Source organism: Tachysurus vachellii, chromosome 1 (assembly GCF_030014155.1).
Source record: "Tachysurus vachellii isolate PV-2020 chromosome 1, HZAU_Pvac_v1, whole genome shotgun sequence".
Taxonomy (NCBI): domain Eukaryota; kingdom Metazoa; phylum Chordata; class Actinopteri; order Siluriformes; family Bagridae; genus Tachysurus; species Tachysurus vachellii.
In genome coordinates, this window is record NC_083460.1 from 19,887,704 (window position 1) to 19,906,231 (window position 18,528).

The 18,528-nt window shown below is 40.3% G+C and overlaps 1 protein-coding gene across 4 annotated transcripts in view; it reads right to left on the reverse strand.

Moving 5' to 3' along the window:
- The window catches only part of diaph3 (diaphanous-related formin 3), a 290,424-nt gene that overhangs the window by 108,401 nt on the left and 163,495 nt on the right, over positions 1 to 18,528 (reverse strand). For all 4 annotated transcript variants that reach the window (XM_060876191.1, XM_060876199.1, XM_060876172.1 and 1 more), the window contains 5 exons: positions 15,793 to 15,888; positions 13,337 to 13,431; positions 11,236 to 11,337; positions 4,864 to 5,103; positions 1,387 to 1,516 (listed from right to left, as the gene is read on the reverse strand). In XM_060876191.1, the coding sequence (XP_060732174.1) occupies positions 1,387 to 1,516; positions 4,864 to 5,103; positions 11,236 to 11,337; positions 13,337 to 13,431; positions 15,793 to 15,888 (663 nt within the window). The remainder of the gene's footprint in view (positions 1 to 1,386; positions 1,517 to 4,863; positions 5,104 to 11,235; positions 11,338 to 13,336; positions 13,432 to 15,792; positions 15,889 to 18,528) is intronic.

The following is an 18,528-nucleotide window of genomic DNA, read 5'->3' on the forward strand; positions in this document are numbered from 1 at the left end:
AGTAATTGTTTGCGAATGGCTGCAGTACAAGTGGAGTAACACACACCATACGGAGCGGTTACATGCTAATAACAGCCTTCACGTTGTGCCAAAATGATATTTCCGTCTGACCACAGAATCTGCTGCATGTTATTTCTTAAGTAACGAAGATAAAACATTGCTGTTCCACATGACGTTTATCTTTTAATTACTGGTGTAAGGTTTATCCTGCTCAGGGTCACAGCAGATCCACTGGGCACAAAGCAGAAATACACCCTGGATTAGAAGTTAGTTTATAACATGGCTGTTGGGGATTCAGTGTGTATATGGAGTTTGTATGTTCTTAAAGTGGGTACTCCAGTCACTCCCCAGTCTAAAAATGTGTTCTTTGGCATCTCTAAATTGAGTGTGTGTGTGCGAGCGATTGTGCCATGATAGACTGGCATCCTATGAAGGGTGAACACTTCCTTGTGCTCCAAGTCTCCTGGGTTAGGCTTCAGGTTCCCTGTGACCCAGTAGGATATGGAGGTGACAGATGGATTACTTTAACACTGACTTTAGTGATTGAGTCCTATTGGTTCCCACCTGCTTTCATCTTAATGCTATTTGTTTATAGGATTTATTTATCTATACATATATATAGTTAATAACTTCATGATTTCTGTAAGTGAGTAAGTACAATGTGTGTATTGTCTAGCGTCCTTTGAAAAACATGTTAAAAACTCCTTTACGCAAATGTGTGTGCTTGATGCTTCTGGAAAACCATCTCATCCTAAATGCGAGAGTAGACACGTATTAATTAATTTACATTAATTAGTCTTGAACTCTATAGGTTGCAGTCTGAAATGCAGTGTGAGATATTGCGGTTTTGCTTGAAGCAGGAAGTCAGAGTTGAATCTAAAAACTAATTTTAAACATGCCATGCTGGTTGTCTGTCAGTCACCATTTAATTCGATCCATTAAATTCTCTGGTTCGTTATGTTTGTACAAAGTAGGCGCTGCTCTATATAAAGGCTACACAATTCTAAAGCGTTATTTTAATTCAGCTAAGTTGTAAGGTAATTTCATGAAGATAAAATCAATTAAGTGCAAGAACCTATGTTAAAATAAGTAGTACTATGTAGTTTAAAGAAATTAGTGAAAGTGAAATTAAGGCCTGTAACCGAATTTAAAGTTAAAGCAGATGGTGACTATGACTGGAGAGGAAAAAACAAAACATGTTTTCACACTAAACACATTTTTACACAGCCCAGGACTTACACTGCATTTGCAAAACAGGCTGCTGATGAATAGTTCTCTTTCCTAAACCGAGTGTGTGTGTGTGTATGTATGTGTGTGATTGTGTGTGTGTGTGTGTGTATGCGCGTGTGTGTGTATGCGTGTGTGTGTGTATGCTTGTGTGTGTACCTCGACTGGCTCTGTCCACGTGTTGCAAGTCATCAACGAATTTGAGAACATCAGGGAATTTCTCCTCACACACCTCAGCTAGGAAGTGAAGCAGCGTGGACATCTGATCAGCTGACTTGGTGTCTTTCAACTGATGAAGAGGGAAAGAAAAAACTGTAACAAGATGTAAAAAAAACTGTAACAAAAGATTAAAAAAGTTAAATATTAAATCCTTCCCTTTTAAACACAGTGGCATCTGTGGGACAACTTAAGTTATGTGGTTAAGGTTTCACGTATTCGGCGTCGTCTAAAAATTCCCTTTATGTATTTCACGTCTCCGTCTCCAAGGTTGCCAGATTTCTGACTGGCTTTTTTAGTAGCGTGTACACCGACGCCTTTAAACCACCTTCAAGGTCAGAATCATCCGTAACTGAGACACACTTATGTCTGTGTAGTGCTTAAGGCTGTAGTTTATGCCTGAGGTCTGAATTCTGAAGTGTTCCAAATTTCAGTATTAAATTTAAACTGCATATTATTAACTTAACTTTTACCATGACTCCAGAAATGATCGTTTCTCATTAGACTCTTCAAACGAACACGAGTGTATAACCGGAGGTGCGCTTTTCAAATACATGGTATATATGTGAAGAGGAACAAATGCACTCAAAGCCTTAAACTGCTCACTCTTTTAATTCAACACAGAGGAAATATTTACATCTCGGCGATGAACACAGAATGTCAGGGAGATGGAACAAAGGGAAGAATACGAGAGAGCGAGACAGTGAAACAGAAAGAGAGAGAGAATATCTTATATAAAGTCATCTCTGACAGCCTCCTTTTGTCTTTGACAAATTTGATAGCAGCCTCTGAAATTCCAGTCAGACTGAAAACAGAGTTGTTTTTTTTTCAATGTTAATTACGATCGCTATTCTATGTATAGAGAACTTAGTAGAGACAGATGCTTCACTGGTGAATAAACAGAATGCAAACAGCATATTATTAAAGTGTTGGTGGAAAGTTACAAAGCTCAGTAATATGTTCTCTGATCTGGTGGAATTCTTTATATTGAGGGGGAAAAAATTAAAAATAAAAACTACTAAATAATTATTTTCTTAAAAAAACACCAACAGAAAATTGAAGGGAAAAAAGAGACTCCAAAGAAAAGCTTTTTTAATCGTTGTTTATTGGCTCCTAAAATCTATAAAAGCTCTGTGCTTGCTCTCTCTCTCTCTCTCTCTCTCTCTCTCTCTCATTGCACTATTCTACTGTTCGTTCTAGTTCTTGACCTTGTGAGCAGCAAATTCAAACACCGAAAAGAAACAAGGTCAATGAAAAATGTTTCCTTTTAATAAAAAGTCAAGATGGACCATGCAGGAAGATCCACCTTTGATGCCTAAACAAACACCAAACACGACACAAAGGAAATCGTGTCCCATGTAAACGTTCCATGTAAAAACACAAGTAGAAGAAGAGAACATCAGGCCGAGTGCTCAGGCAAGAGAACTTGAAACGCGATTGAGAACGACTCGCTTCTTTGTTACTCTCTGCCTGTCTGGAATGACGTAGCTGTCGCTCTGCCTCTCTTTCTGCACTCGTTTCTCAGTTAAGACAAATCTCTCCATCACTTAAAAAGTGCTGAGAAACTTAGGAGATAACTTAGCTGCATTTAAGGATCCTCCAATCTCTGTGCTTAAGGCAGAAAGAGAAGCAGTCAAGGAAACAGGGAAGTGATAAAGGTGGAATTAAGAGGCTAGAAGTCGACTGATCGTGTCTCGGCCACTCAGAAGAGCCAGTGCGGTTTTCTCTCATCACAGCTACTAGGTAGCAGATGTTCCTGTAGCAGTCCATCAACTTCTACTTCTAATAAAGTCCAGGCTATGAATGTGTTTGTCAGTGTGGGGCTCCTTTGTCAGGTGCTATAAGAGATTTGATGAGCTGAGAGGTATTTCATTCAGCATGAGAGAAGCCTGGCCTGGTTACTCAGCTGTAATGTGGTAATGGCCATTTAGAGAGGAGGCAAGAGCAGAAAATAAAGAGAGAAAAGTAGAAAGAATGAGGCAGAAAAGAAGGAAAGGAACTGCAGAATGAGCAGTGGGTTGCCATGGTTGCACAGAATAGACTGGACTCATAATTAAATTCATCTTATTTCATTTCTGTTTCCCCAACACACACCGCACCCATGAAAAAAACAGAATAACAGACGTGATATTCTACTTAAAGAGCTGCAAAATAATGGTGCCTGCTACCTTCCGCTCACGTACAAGAAAAATACGCCTCAAAGCCTGAAAGTGTGAAAAGGCAGGAGAGTAAAGGCAGGAGAGCAAGTTGAGTCAGTGGAAAGGGCAAGGTAACCTCCTACTCCAAAACATGCACAAAAAAATCTTAAGTTACATAAAACCCCAAATAAAACACACACACAAAATAATGAGTTGTTTAAAGCAGGATTTACTTAGTTTACTTTAACTATTTGTTCTTTAGGTTTTTTATTCATTCATTCAATTGTTTATTTTAAATAAGAGTGAGTGAGTGAGGAGTGTGAGTGAATGAGTGAGTGAGTAAGGAGTGTGAGTGAGTGTGTGAGTGAGTAAGGAGTGTGAGTGAGTGTGTGAGTGAGTGAGGAGTGTGAGTGAGTGTGTGAGTGAGGAGTGTGAGTGTGTGAGTGAGTATGTGGGTGAGTGAGTGAAGAGTGTGAGTGAGAGAGTGTGAATTGAGTGAATAATTGTGTAAGTGAAAGAGTGAGAGGGAGTGAGTAAGTTAGTATATAGGTTAAATAGGTTAGAAAGCAGGTCTGTAAGTTAACACAGATGTGTGTGTGTGTGAGTGAGTGTGTGAGGAGTGTGAGTGAGTGAGTGTGAGTGAGTGAGTGAGTGAGTGAGGGAGGGAGGGAGGGAGGGAGGGAGGGGTGTGAGTGAGTGTGTGAGTGAGTGTGTGTGAGAGTGAGTGTGAGTGAGTGAGGAGTCTGAGTGAGTGTGTGAGTGAGTGTGTGTGAGTGAGTGTGTGAGTGAGTGTGTGAGTGTGTGAGTGAGTGAGTGAGTGAGGAGTGTGAGTGAGTGAGTGTGTGAGTGAGTGAGTGAGTGAGTGAGTGAGTGAGTGAGTGAGGAGTGTGAGTGAGTGTGTGTGAGAGTGAGTGTGTGAGTGAGTGAGGAGTCTGAGTGAGTGTGTGAGTGAGTGAGTGAGTGTGTGAGTGAGAGAGTGTGAGTGTGTGCGAGTGTGTGAGAGGAGTGTGTGCGAGTGTGTGAGTGTGAGTGAGTGAGTGAGAGTGAGTGAGTGAGGAGTCTGAGTGAGTGTGTGAGAGAGAGAGTGAGCAAGAGTGTGGATGAGTGTGTGAGAGTGTGAGTGAGAGTGTGAATGAGTGAGTGAGTGAGTGAGAGAGTGTGAAAAATTGAGTGAATACTTGTGTAAGTGAAAGAGTGAGAGAGGGAGTGAGTAAGTTAGTAAATAGGTTAGTAAGCAGGTCTGTAAGTTAACACGTGTGATGTGTGTGTGTTCAGCACTCACCTTGCAGAGGGAGCTGAGGTCGAAGCCGTAGCACAGGGCGTTGCGAGAGCCGGCGTTCATGTAGTTGCCCATGAGCAGCACAAGTTCCAGCAGCTTGCTGAAGGCTTTGCTCTTCCTCACATCCTCACACACTGCACTCACCACCAACATGTCTGGCCTCAGGTGACTCACCTGTTCCTCAAACTGCAGCTTAAACAGGATGGAGTTCAGCCGCGGCCGCAGGCACTTTACAGAACCTATCTACAGACAGAGAAAGAGATGTGATGAAAACTAATATAGAGCTGCTTTAGATATTATGCTGACACTCTGGATCCGTGGCTGCTTTCGTGCGAGAGGGATTTCACCCAACTCTGAAGAGGGAGAAGATAAACCATAAAAAAAATCTATAGTGATAAGGGAAAGACTTCAGAAAATGCAGAGCTATGCGAGTCTTACGCATCCTAATTTTTAAAATGCATTCGATGAGAATTTTATGAGTCAGAACAAAACCAGCTCAGATTTTCAAACAGAAAAATGAAATGCATCAGAAAACGTGTATCTATGTCAGTAAAGAAAGCGACATATAAGATGTGAAAGAGATCAGCACAAATGACCTGTACCTGAGACTGCTGAGGCATCAGTCCAGTGCTCCTCACACATGGACTTTGTTTAGTGCATCATTCTTTACCGATCTTAAAGAAGTATTTTTTTTTTTATTCAAATTTTGAAACATTAAATTATGTTTGAAGACATTACATATTTTTTGTAGCAGCTCTTTTCAGGTGTCTAAGGCTTCTGCACAGTGCTGTACTGTATCTCAAGACATGAGACCACGATACACCGCTACAGACATCGCAAGACGGTACTGACAAATAAAATAGTGCATTTTAATACATTTATTTTGCCTAAGGTGCAGTTTTTCCCCCATTCTTAGTGCTATGAATGTATTACATAGTGATATTACTAATATAGGAAGATAGTAGATAAATCTTAAATGATTAGGCTTTATAAAAAGTCATGAGTGTGACGTACATCGAGCACAGTTAATGGTAACTACGGCTCTGCTGTGAATTCTGGATAGCTGTAATAAGTGGAGCGTTAGTGCGCTATGAGTCGTTTCATGACTGATTGTTTTCCAGCGTCGTGAGAACCAAATGAGATGAGAAGGCAAGCTTTGTGTTGACACTCGGGCCATAACGCTTTCTTCTGATTAGTGTAACTTCTTGGATTGTTAAGAGAGCACGCTCCAAGGCAGTGAGGTTCCCACACATAATGAATATAAAAAAGAAAGATCACAATACATTATATGGGAAGTAAATTTACAAACGTGTCTTGGGAGTATTTTGTATCGTGATATTTGATATTCTGTCTCATACCTAATATCTGTGTTAAGTCGTTGTTTGCTGGAGGACTTCTGTAGTAATTATTACGGATTAACACAGGATAAGTGATTTCTGCATAAAGCTATTTTGTACTAGACAGACAGATGTTTGACCTTTATTACGAGCTCTCGTTGCGGTGTGTGTCGCGGTGCAAGCTGTGTTTAATCATGTGTAGGACCATCACATGACTATCATTTTTTTTTTTTAAAAAACTAAAAAACCTTTGGGGCATCTGACCAGACCTTAAGAAATGCTTAGTGCTTAATTATTGTGAGCGCATATATAATTAGATGTCATACACATACACACACCTCCACACAAAGTGACCGTCCCGAACTCTGAGCTAAAGCGACACACACCGCAACACAGTGTTTTATAGCGTATCTCACAAAGACGTCCAAACCGAAAAGCCTTTATTCGGCGCTCGGAACAGAGAGACTCATTACAGCTTTCTGTTTGCTCCCCTCCGACTCGGTCTGAAATTACTTTCAGAGTTTCGCAATTTACCTACTGCTTTTGGGCCTGGCATTTTAAAAGCTATTTATGTGACGAAGGCCAGGGTTTTTGTGTTGCTAGGCAATCATAATGGATGTTGGCAAGGATTTGATCTAGGCTCCTTCTGCTGAAGTTAATTGGTACGTGAGCGGCAGTGGGGGAACAACCGGAGGGACGGACGGCAGAGCACAATAGGCAGCGTCGAATTACGGGCGTTACACAATTATGTTAAATTGGGAAATATTGCGTTCTAAAAGCGGAGGCTCCAGGGCACTGCCAATGATGTCAGAGCACCCTGTGGACACGGGCAGGGCGGCAGAAAATGTTCTCCGAGGCCATAATTATATATCTGGGCAAGTGTTGTATGAGAGGTACACAAACTGCTGACAGACATTCAAAGTGCAGATGATATATTAAGGTTTTATTGGGGACCCAATAGCTTATTTCATTTTAAATTGCGTGTGGGTTTGTGTGAGAGAGAGAATGAATAATTGGGGATCGAGATGTAATTGATCACCAAAGAAAACAGATTGGCAAAAGTGTATCAGTGCACAGATAAGTAACTCAATAAAGAGGAGCGATTAATATGTCTAGAGTCATTGTCCACATGCAGAAATTACTGTCTTTACTGAATAACAAACGTTCAAGCCACCGTACAGACGTCAAGTAAACAAATCACGCAAATCAAATATACGATAGATAATACAACAGAGTCTACGGAAGATGCAAAGTGCAATATTCTTGTTATTAAAATTTTATCCTTTTCTAGGCAGATGAGAAAATGGGATGAGACAAGGGGAGGATCGGAATGAACCGTGACGCCGATTTTCACTGGGCTCTTAGCCTTATCGTGTGAGATGAAATGAGAACAAGTCACTCGAAGCTAGTATTATTACAGAGCAAAAACAAATTGACCTGCAGACCTGAGAGAAAAAACCTGCACTGTTGAATACAAACTTATGCAAGTGTTCGCACGTCCACAAATAATCGAGAACCCCTTTAGTTACAAAGGACCATTTTATCATGGCACAGTAAAAGGGAACAAAGAGTGAAAGACGAACTAAAAGGAACTCGGGGGCGAGAAAAACGTCTAATTTGTGTGAGTAAACATACTGAGAGAGTCCTGTGTTCACGTCATACGCGATCTAATCTGCCATGAAACGGACTGCAATTCAAAGCTCTTAGAATCATAAATATTTGAGCAGGATTAGCCTTAAAAAGTAGCAGTCCGCCTGCAAAGGCTGACATATAGAATTTTTCATAAGGGTGTCTCTGTGAAGATGAAAAGGAGGCCTGGGTTTAGATAAAGTACTGATGAAAATTGCAGTCGGAGTTAACGTCGTTCTGAATAAAGCTGCACTTGGGTTCAAAGTTACGGCTAGTTTTCAGCCGTGTCTCGTTAAACTGCATCCTCTGTGTTTAGTAAGTTAATTCAGACAACAGCGCTGTGTTAAATGTGTAAGATAAATATTCACACAGGATGAGATGGTCAGCACAGAAATCCCCAGCCACAGAGATCTGATTCAGGTCCTAGGATCAGAGATCAGGTCCAGGTCCCTGTAGCTCGCTATGTGAGCTACAGCATGTTACGGAACAAGCTCGCTATGTGAGCTACAGCATGTTACGGTTCATTCCAGGGAACAGACTGGGAAAGTGCTAAAGGCTCTCTAATTTTCTTGGTCTCACTTTGGACTGTTGTGCATCATCTATCATTTAGGTTTGAGTCTTTAATTTCACTCAAGTTGAAGAGTTAGAGTGGTGTATTTTCTTTTCTGGAGTGTTATTGGGGTAATTATTTTGTTGGCAATAAATTACACAGAAAATTGTACAAACTTGTACGCTCTCGCTCTCTCACACACAAACACATACACACAAAAGCAAACACACAGAAACAGACAATAAGTGGCCCGATGCCATTTACTTCTCAACACATTTAGTACAAAACAATCACAGCAGAAACAGCAGACATTTTCAGTGCTTGAGAACATACTTGCTGTTCGATCTCGATAAAAAAAATCTGGACCTCGAATTCTGAGGGGTTTGTGAGGTACTACACAGGTTCAAGTTATTAATAAACTAAACAAACACTTCACTCTCAATGGTTTCTGCATTTAAACTCTAAAGTTCTCTTACTCGAGTCGTCACTGTCCTCTTACTCGAGTCGTCACCGTCCTCTTACTCGAGTCATCACTGTCCTCTTACTCGAGTCGTCACTGTCCTCTTACTCGAGTCGTCACCCTCCTCTTACTCGAGTCGTCACCGTCCTCTTACTCGAGTCGTCACCGTCCTCTTACTCGAGTCGTCACCGTCCTCTTACTCGAGTCGTCACCGTCCTCTTACTCGAGTCGTCACAGTCTTCTTACTTGAGTCATCACTGTCCTCTTACTCGAGTCATCACTGTCCTCTTACTCGAGTCGTCACTGTCATTTTACTTGAGTCGTCACATTAATCTTTAAACCAAACCCTGCTTTTCCAGATTGTGTTAGCACTCATTTTTACCAGCAGAAAGAGAAAAACAAAGATATGTTCATTTTTTAATCCATGAAAATGCTCGACAGGACACTGAATTATCTATCACTCCCCCAATCTTTCTCTCTCTCTCTCACACACACACACAACTACACTCTGAACTACTGAAGCGTGCAGTGGTCAGTAGAGCAGATGTGATTGACTAGATGCCTCAATGTGGATTAAGTGGTATTTAAAGGCACAAAAATAAATAGGGCTGAACCTCTACATATGTTTGAGGGTTGTGGTGTATGCGACTGGGGGCATGAGTTAAGTGGAACATGCAAGGTGCAATAATCAGCATTAAGTCACAGTCCCCCAGGCTTTCACAGTGACTTGTACAGATGTCGCACCTCATCCACGCTTTAACACACGAGTTTAACGAGAAGACGAGGCCTTAAGCTCAGAGCTTCTGTTTCACTTAGCAGCACTGATCACAGTACAGGTGTTTTTATGTGGATAAATATGCAAACTCTAGTGACATCACCACGTATGTAGAGTCAAACAGTCCATGAGGTTCATTGGCATTAATTAAACCACTCAGTCCTTCTGTGCACAGGCAGCAGCTTTATTTATATTCTGCTACAATAAAAAAATCTTGTTGACACGAGCGCAAAAAAAACCCCTAAAATATCTCGCCCAAGTGTTTCAGTTACTCAGTGAGAGCCTTAAACTTGACTTAAGGCTTCACTTGTTATTAACGGCATGCGAGAACATATTCATTAGATGAATACATTAGTTTCATTTATTACATTTGAGCTTGTGAATAAAATTGTGATACGTTTGGAGAAAACATACTAAAATAATTCTTTTGGTCCTATTAACATACCTGATCAGTTCTTCTTAAAAAGCAGGCAGCAGGAATCCTTTAGGGGTTTTATCGATTTTGGTCAAAGCAGAAGTGTGACATGTTCTAAGTGAAATAAACATGGAGGTACGCTGATACACCACAGGCTAAACGTGCCTTTACAAAGGTTTTCTGTATTTAACAATCACAATAGATTTATTCTGGGAAATTTCAAAGCCGACTGTCGCATTATTCTGGAATTATCTCCGCAGGCGTTGAGAGACATTTCCTGGAAGAATTGTGGAATTCTATTTGTAAGCATTTTGAGAATTTTAAAGTATATTATTAATATCAGTTTACTACACTCGATGACCAATTTATTAGGAACACTTTCGTGTGTTCATACAAATATCTGACAAACCTATCATGAGGCAAGCAGTACCAGTTAATATTAAGGTCAAAGATCAGCCTGGGGAAGGGAAAGAAATCTGGGGTGGATTTGATATTCAGCATGACGTTGCTGGTGCCGATGCGGCTGTTTTAATGTTTCAGAGTTCAAACGAGACTTTACACTAGAGCCAAAACAACATAAAACACCAAGTAAGCAGAGGTTCATTAAGTGGACACACCTTGATAATGAGATGGACAGGAAGGTTACAGGAACTTAATCACTCTTTACATCGGTTGTGAACAAAATATCACATCAATGTGCATTTTTAGAATCTGATAACTCAGCGGTTGAGCACGTGTTTATTAGGGATGTCACAAATTGTAAGTGAATTGGGTTGTAAGGACTGCTTTAATTTCACTGTACAGTATAGTGACGAAAAAAGAATCCTAAATCTTGAAATATTTCAGCTCCTTTCAAACCAATCTTTCATTTCATTTCGAGTATTAAATCGAACGCTTTAGAGATAACGTCAATGGCGATGAATAAATGTTCTTCAATGCACATTTTGTTGTTGCAATCTTTTTACCAAGACTGAGCTGCATCGCAGGAGAAAATGTTTCTTAAAAGGATTATACAAACATGAAGTGATGTCTTTATTGCTGTTTTTATGTGTGAAGTATATACTGAAGTATTATTAGAGAAAAATGTGGAGTTTTAGTAACTGCCAAGGTTTTGACTGCATAGCTTAGGCTCTGGATGATTACGTTTTAAAATGGAAAACTATGATCAGAGAAACATCAGTAACACACGTCGAGCGTATATATACTTACCATAACCCCAAACTGTTCAGGTTCGGACAGATTGACATACTCGTGTTTATACTTGGCCAGGGCGTTCAAATGTTCTTGCTCAGGAAGAGTCTTCACCAAATTCTAGGGACACAGAAGCAGAAAAACAAGAGTGATGAAAGGAAAGAAGAGAGAGGGTGATATCGTCCAAATAACGTTTATTTACACTCAAACGCCCAACACTACACGCTGCCCTGTCGAGCTCCAAATCCAACAGTGAGGCTCTAAACACTAACCTCCTTTAACAGAACCTTTCATTCAACCTTGTCTTTTAGCCCACATTACAAATGCAGCCCGTGCGCCTCTCAATTTATGTGTGCATTTGCCAAAGTAATTCCTCTCATTCCCCTTCATTCGCCCTCCAATAAGTTCATTAAAGAGCAGATAAATGGTTTATCATTATGCAGTCCACTCTCATTTAGCGAAAATAATCCCCACCCGATGCCGTATATCAATATCTCCACAATAATCTGTCATCTAATGCAAAAGGAAATCCATATCTCCTGGCTGCTAATGTTGATAGCTGCAATATAAATTCACATTTAATAACCAGCCCATTGACGCAGGGCTTGACAGTGGGCTGTTTGTTTAATTTGTTCAAGCCACACCATGAGGCCTTTACGTTCGGGTTTACGACTTCTAATATTTACCGACATGGCTATCCAAATTAAAACAACGCTGAAGCATTAAAACTTGCTCTCAAACTATTTACACAGCCTGATCCTTCAACATATCCTATCAAAATATCCCGTCCCATCATTTTCCATCAGTAGCGTAAATAGTGTTTGTTAAATGAAGAAGGCTTCCGGCTCTTCTGTGTGAAATACGGATAGGACAGGAGGAGTAAAAGTAAGTTCACGAGCAAAGCTGACTGTGGAAATTACACAACACAGACTTTAGACAGAAGAATGTGAAAACTACACAATGAAACCTTCTGAAAGGATTCGAACACGGTGCAAAGAACAGCGGTGTCCGAGTGTCTTTTTTCCCGTCACTGTCTGTTACTGTGTCTCTAACAAGAGGACGCTAACAAAGGGAATACAGAGCGGTGTCAGAAAGACACGATGGCGAGACAGGGCTCTGAATACCAGCAACCCAGGCAGCACAAGCTGACTAAACTTCACTCTTTATTCATTTAATAAGCTTTATTTTATTTATTTTACAATAATGCTGTTAGACCTAGGATGTCAGTTCAATGGCACAGAGGTTTAACAACTGGATTATTGTCAAAATTTGTCTAATTACAAAAATGAAAAAAAAAAACAAAAATAATGACACCTATTAATTTCTATAGCTTTTAGTCATTAAAGCTGTAAGTGTGTAGAACACAAGGGGATTTCGATTTCATAGACATGTGAGCATATCAGGAGTAAGAATATTGTTCATTCGTGAAAGGAGATGATGTAGAAAAACAGTATTTAACGGAAAGATTACCCTGCTAGATTATTAACATTTTATCTATCTATCTATCTATCTATCTATCTATCTATCTATCTATCTATCTATCTATCTATCTACCTACCTATCTATCTATCTATCTATCTATCTATCTACCTACCTACCTACCTACCTACCTACCTACCTACCTATCTTTGATCTGCAGCGTTTATCACATACACAGAGTCACAGAGAACGTGGAGTTTATCCTAGGGGACCTGAGGATAGACTGACAGTTTGAGGTGGTTCCACTAAGCCACGTGCTCCATGTTCAATCAGTTAATATTCACCTTATAGATTTGTCTTGATTCATTTCAGTAGCTACTTTTTTTTAAATCGAGAAACGGATCCAAATCATATGGTTGCTAAACACACTTCTATTCAGTTTAATGTTCAATAGATTGTCTGTTTTTTGGGTGCTACACAGCGATTGCACAGATTTAACCCCAAGCTCTAACGTCATCTTCCTCGGCAGGTGGAACAGAGCCCAAGTAAGGCATCAATGCCATGTGAGTGTAAAAGGACCGCAAGTCATCTGACGGATGAGCGCAGACACTGACACGGAGGATAAATATCACAGGATGGCCCACGATTAGTTTATACATGTGACACTTCTCAAATCATTAACTGTAACTGGATATGTTACCTGGATCATAGGTTCTGTTAGCTGCTCCTCATCTACCTCCACAATCATCCTCTTGATCTCCTCATAAGGCAAACGGAAGGAGCCCAGGAAGATGGCTGAGAGAGAGAGAGAGAGAGAGAGAGAGAGAGAGAGAGAGAGAGAGAGAGAGAGAGAGAGAGAGAGAGAGAGAGAGAGAGAGAGAGGAAGGGGGGAAGGGAGAGAGAGAGAAAGAGAAAGGGAGAGAAAGAGATCATTAAAAAAAAGGTGTGCACATCCCTGCTTTTATTAGTCTTTGTTCAGAATGTGGATTTATATTACTGTAGATATTAAGAACAGAGAGAAGAGTTGTGTGACCTTTTCATCACTACAATGAGGAAAAATGCTTCAATTCTATATGACACACAACATGACACACAATTGCACAGTCACAGTAAACATGACTGACATCAGCAGCTTGTTGGTTTAAAGACCACAACTTAATTCCAGCCTTTCTAATGAAGATGGGCAGAAAACAGAATCAACAAAACTCTACATTAATGAATATTTAATTGAGTAAAGTTCACCACTTTATTATTTTTCGTTTTTCACAGTAAATGCATGCTGCTGTCATTATTCACAGATTAACAGGTGCTGTTATTTAAATACTTATCAACTATTTATACTTCCTTAAAAAAAGCAAGAAAAAAAGCAAAAAAAATCTGATTTATGTGTGTGTGTGTGTGTGTGTGTGCGTGTGTGTGTGCGCAAAGCCGAAGCTATAAATTTGGCAGTGTGTGTAAAGCAAAAAGATTAAAATAGAGATGGTATGTTTATGCCTGAGGACCTGCTACCGTTCTGCACATCGGTTCCAAAGCAACGTCCACATAACAGAGCACCATCAATGCAGCCGCTGCCTTTCTTTGCATGCAGAGGAAGCACAATGAGCTCTTCTACACATCTATCACTTTCTATAACTAAAGCATGAAGGGAATTGCGACGGTGTCGGAGCAGCTCTTTATCTTCCTGTTTCATGCACATGTATGAACTACTGTGAGACTGATCTATGTGTAGGATCTGAAAGTAGCACAGCCCGCTCACTGTTCTTTATTAAAGCAGGCAGAATAGCTGGGAGGCGGATGCTTAGCTTTTAACGACAATAGAGCTTGAGCAAGAGATTTTAAAGCGTAAGATTTGACTCGTGGTGTTCAGACTGCCTCAATTATAGCGCACGTTATAGGATCCAGGTCACTTCCTCTATGTAATAAAGACTCGTGGAAGAGTGAGTGAATGGGAACTGAACTTCAGTCAAAGACATGGGTGTGTGTAGAGACAGAGTTAAAGACGTCACCAGAGACAAACAGGTGCAAGGAGAAAAATCAAATAAAGGAATGTGTGTACGGAACAAACTAACATATGGTGCTGGGTAAAACTTCAGGGACTTACAAATAATTACATAAGAGAGAGAGAGAGAGAGCGAGACAGAGAGAGAGAGAGGAACAGACAATGAATCGTTATGTCTTGTTCCTAGGATCTCTGCATCCATACAGCAGAAAAGAAGCAGCGCCTAGAGCAGCACTTTAGTCACGGGTGGCCAAACGTATTAACTATTAGAAACTTGATAGCAGAGTGCTTCATTATACCGAGCTCTGCTATTATTCACGCTATCTCTGAACTGTCCTGAACCCACAGGCTTTTGGTAGCATCTGGTTGGCAATTTGAACAGCAAAATCCAGCGGTGTTATTCCCCATAACTCTGTTTAATACATCTGTAGCATATACGCAACTGCTAAAAACAGGAAGTGTGCAAAGGCAACACTATTACGCATCTGATCATGCATAGATACATGGAATGGAATTGTTTTAAGGTGTATTTCCTTTTCCCTAGAAAGTAAAGTGTAACATTTTCAATGTCTCTTTATTAAACCTAGAAGAACAGCATGCATGGTATTTTCCAACCCTTAACTACAGGGCCACATTTCCTTGTGAAACCAGAGTATAAGAAGTTTTATTAAATGGGAGGAAATGGTGTGTGAAATCAGGCTGAAAATAAAGTGATGAGAGAATGAAAGAGAATATAAACAAAATGGCCAAAAGTGTGTGTAAATCTGACTAACACACCCACGAGTGGGCTTTCACCAATCTGTTGCCACAAAGTTAGAAGCACTCAATAGTCTGTTGTGTTCAAACCCTGTTCCATCATGACAATGTCCCTGAGCACAAAGCACAGTGTGTTAATGTTGGAGTAGAACTTGAGTGTCCTGCACAGAGCCCTGACTCTGACTCAACACCACTGAACACCTTTGTGATGAACTGGAACACCGACTGAACCCCAGAGCTGAACAGTGTCTGATCTCACTAATGATCTTGTAGCTGAATGAACACAAATCCAACATCTAGTGGAAAGTGTGGAGCTTCTTCTAACAAGATTAAATGGAATAGGTTTCTACAAACATGTGGCCATGCAGTGTATAAGGAAGTCTTCAGGGTTGCATACTCACACAGGTTCTGGGCGATCTTAGCATCCAGCACTTTTAGCTCTTTGATTCTCTTCTTAATGAATTTCTTCTCGTCGAGGTCCTCCTCACCTCGCTGGGCTGTAAAGACCCACACACGTTAGTAAGGGAAATACAGCTGACAAAACACAAACAGATGATGAAAATTATATACTGTGTAAAAAGGGACAGATGGATGGTTGTCTTGAGCAGCTTCGACACAAACCGAATGCAATAATAACCAAAAGCAAACAGTAACATTATGGAATAGAGATAACAGCTGGCATGAATACAATCAAATGTATAATTTGATTATAAGGTTGTCTACTACACACCACAAATGTTCAGAAAATAGGAATGGATAAAAAAAATACAGTACAGCTTTTAATTACTCAGTAGAACAAAAAAACACACACACACCCACACGGATGCAGAGAGAATGAAAGCAACACGGTTCTTAATGTGAACTAATGAGAGATTTATTCTGAAACAACACAAACTCAGCAATGTAGTTAATTGCACCACTAGTCAATCAGAGTCTGCTCATTGTGGACACGAACAGCCAAAACAACGCTGAATAATTAAAGAAAACGGTCGATTGGGAGACGTGTTCTACTTAATAAAGACTCCTGGGGTTGACTGATGTGCTGACCTCCAGGGAGCAGATGATGACATCCTGTAAACACGGGTGTCTCTGTACAAGAGCTTACTGTGGCAAGGGGTCATGTCACAGAGGTGCATGGGGTAAGATACTGTATTTTCTTTCTCTCTCTCTCTCTGTGTCTCACTCTCTCTGTATGACGATGAGAGTATTTGCCATGGTCACAGTGGGAGTGTAAGAGGATTGGTAATTGGCAGGACAGCCATGGAGAATGAGATTAGAGACTAAAAGCTGTGAGCTGAAGGAGGTCAGCACTCACACACACAGACACTGAACACACACAGACACTGAATACACAAACACACATGCGCACACAAAGAATGCACGCACACACACAGTGCAAGTGCTCATGCTAACACACACAGCGCACAAATGTGCACTTGCATACAAACATACACACACGTGTATACACACATACAAATTTATTTGTATAGCACTTTTAACAATGGACATTGTCGCAAAGCAGCTTTACAGTACATAAACATAAAACAAAAGGTTATATAAAGATTAATATAATAGAAAAAAAATCAAGATTAATATTAGACTTAAATTTAAATGTGTTTGTATTTATCTCTCTAAGGGAAAAACTCCCTAAGGTGGGAGAAGAAGAAACCTGAGAGGAACCACACTCATAGGGGAACCTCATCAGGACTGTCAGGATTTACACACATTTGTGGTTCAATTGCACACTGACATGGAAATCAAAAGCTGAATTCAACCAACAATGAGACATTTTTTTCTACATTTTCCACATACAAGTGTCTTTTTTGTGCTTTTGACTTTATTTCACTTTGAGGCCTCGGTGGTTCTAGCACCTTCTTCTATTTATTTAATAATGATCTTCACTGTTCTTTAAGCGGTTAATGGTTGATGGTATCTGTGTGAGTTCACCCCATATGTTGTGTACCTTTACACCTTTCTGTTTTGCTCATATGCCTCTTTTCTCTGTTACCACTCAGACGTGTAGGGCCTCGAGTGCTCTAGTTAATGACTGCACTTCACATGTTTGCAGCTGATGTGTCGTTCTGGGTCAAGGCTGATATTCCTGTTCCTGAGTCTCTTTCATCGCTGAGCCTCTTTCAGGACTCTTCTTGCTCTATACCAAAGCTTTGGAGAAGATATGAAGTATTTTTTTTTCCTTTTCCACACTCATGAGCATATCTCCATCTCTCTCTCTCATGCCTGGACACCGTTCTTTTAATTTGTTACTGTGCTGGAATTCTCAGATTTTTTTTATTAATCCACATTTTCTCTAGTTTTTTTTACACTTTAATGTCCAAAAAAAATCCTTGCATGCCTTTCTGTGGGCTTTTATCAAAACCGGTATCAGGCACCGGCTGTAAAACAAGCAGATGCACTTCACTGTACATGTTGGGGTTTTAAAATCAGCTTGGTCCGATAAAAGCTTTTTTTTTCCCCATCTGATGTTTAAAAATAAAAACTAAACGAAAAGAAAACATCAGCATGCACATTTAATCAGCACCTCTTAGTGAAGCACTGGAGAATGGCAACAGGAAACCGGATCAGGCGATATTTAGAGAAGCTTTAATTATTCAGCGTGTCAGATTAAGAGAACAAAATGCGAGTCCCAAGAGGAAGTTGGGTAATTGTGAGCTAATAATTGTGGCTGGCTAGTGCTGGACTACAAGCCTAGAAATAAAATGTGTGAAACAATGTCTGAGTGAGTAAGAGTGTGAATCTTTAGTTCTGGATGAGTGTGTTTAAAGATCTGAGTTTTCTTCTGAAAGCTGTTGCTATAAGACACCAGACAGCTTTAAGAAGAGAAGCTGTTGCTTTAGAACATGACTCTCATTTTATCAGTCAAATGTAAGAGTTTACACTCCATTTTATTTTATTAACTGCTTTGTCCTGGTCAAAGGATTCGGAGGAAGGAATACACCGTGTTCATCTCAGGACACTGTGCACACACATTCACACACACTTTCACAACTAAAGGCAGTTAGTGAGTCACCTACAGCCTTGTTTTTAGGAGGTGGGAGGAACCTGAAGAACCCAGAGGAAACACTATCAGGAAAGGTATCAGTGACGAGATGAAAAGAAACCCTACACAGACAATAACC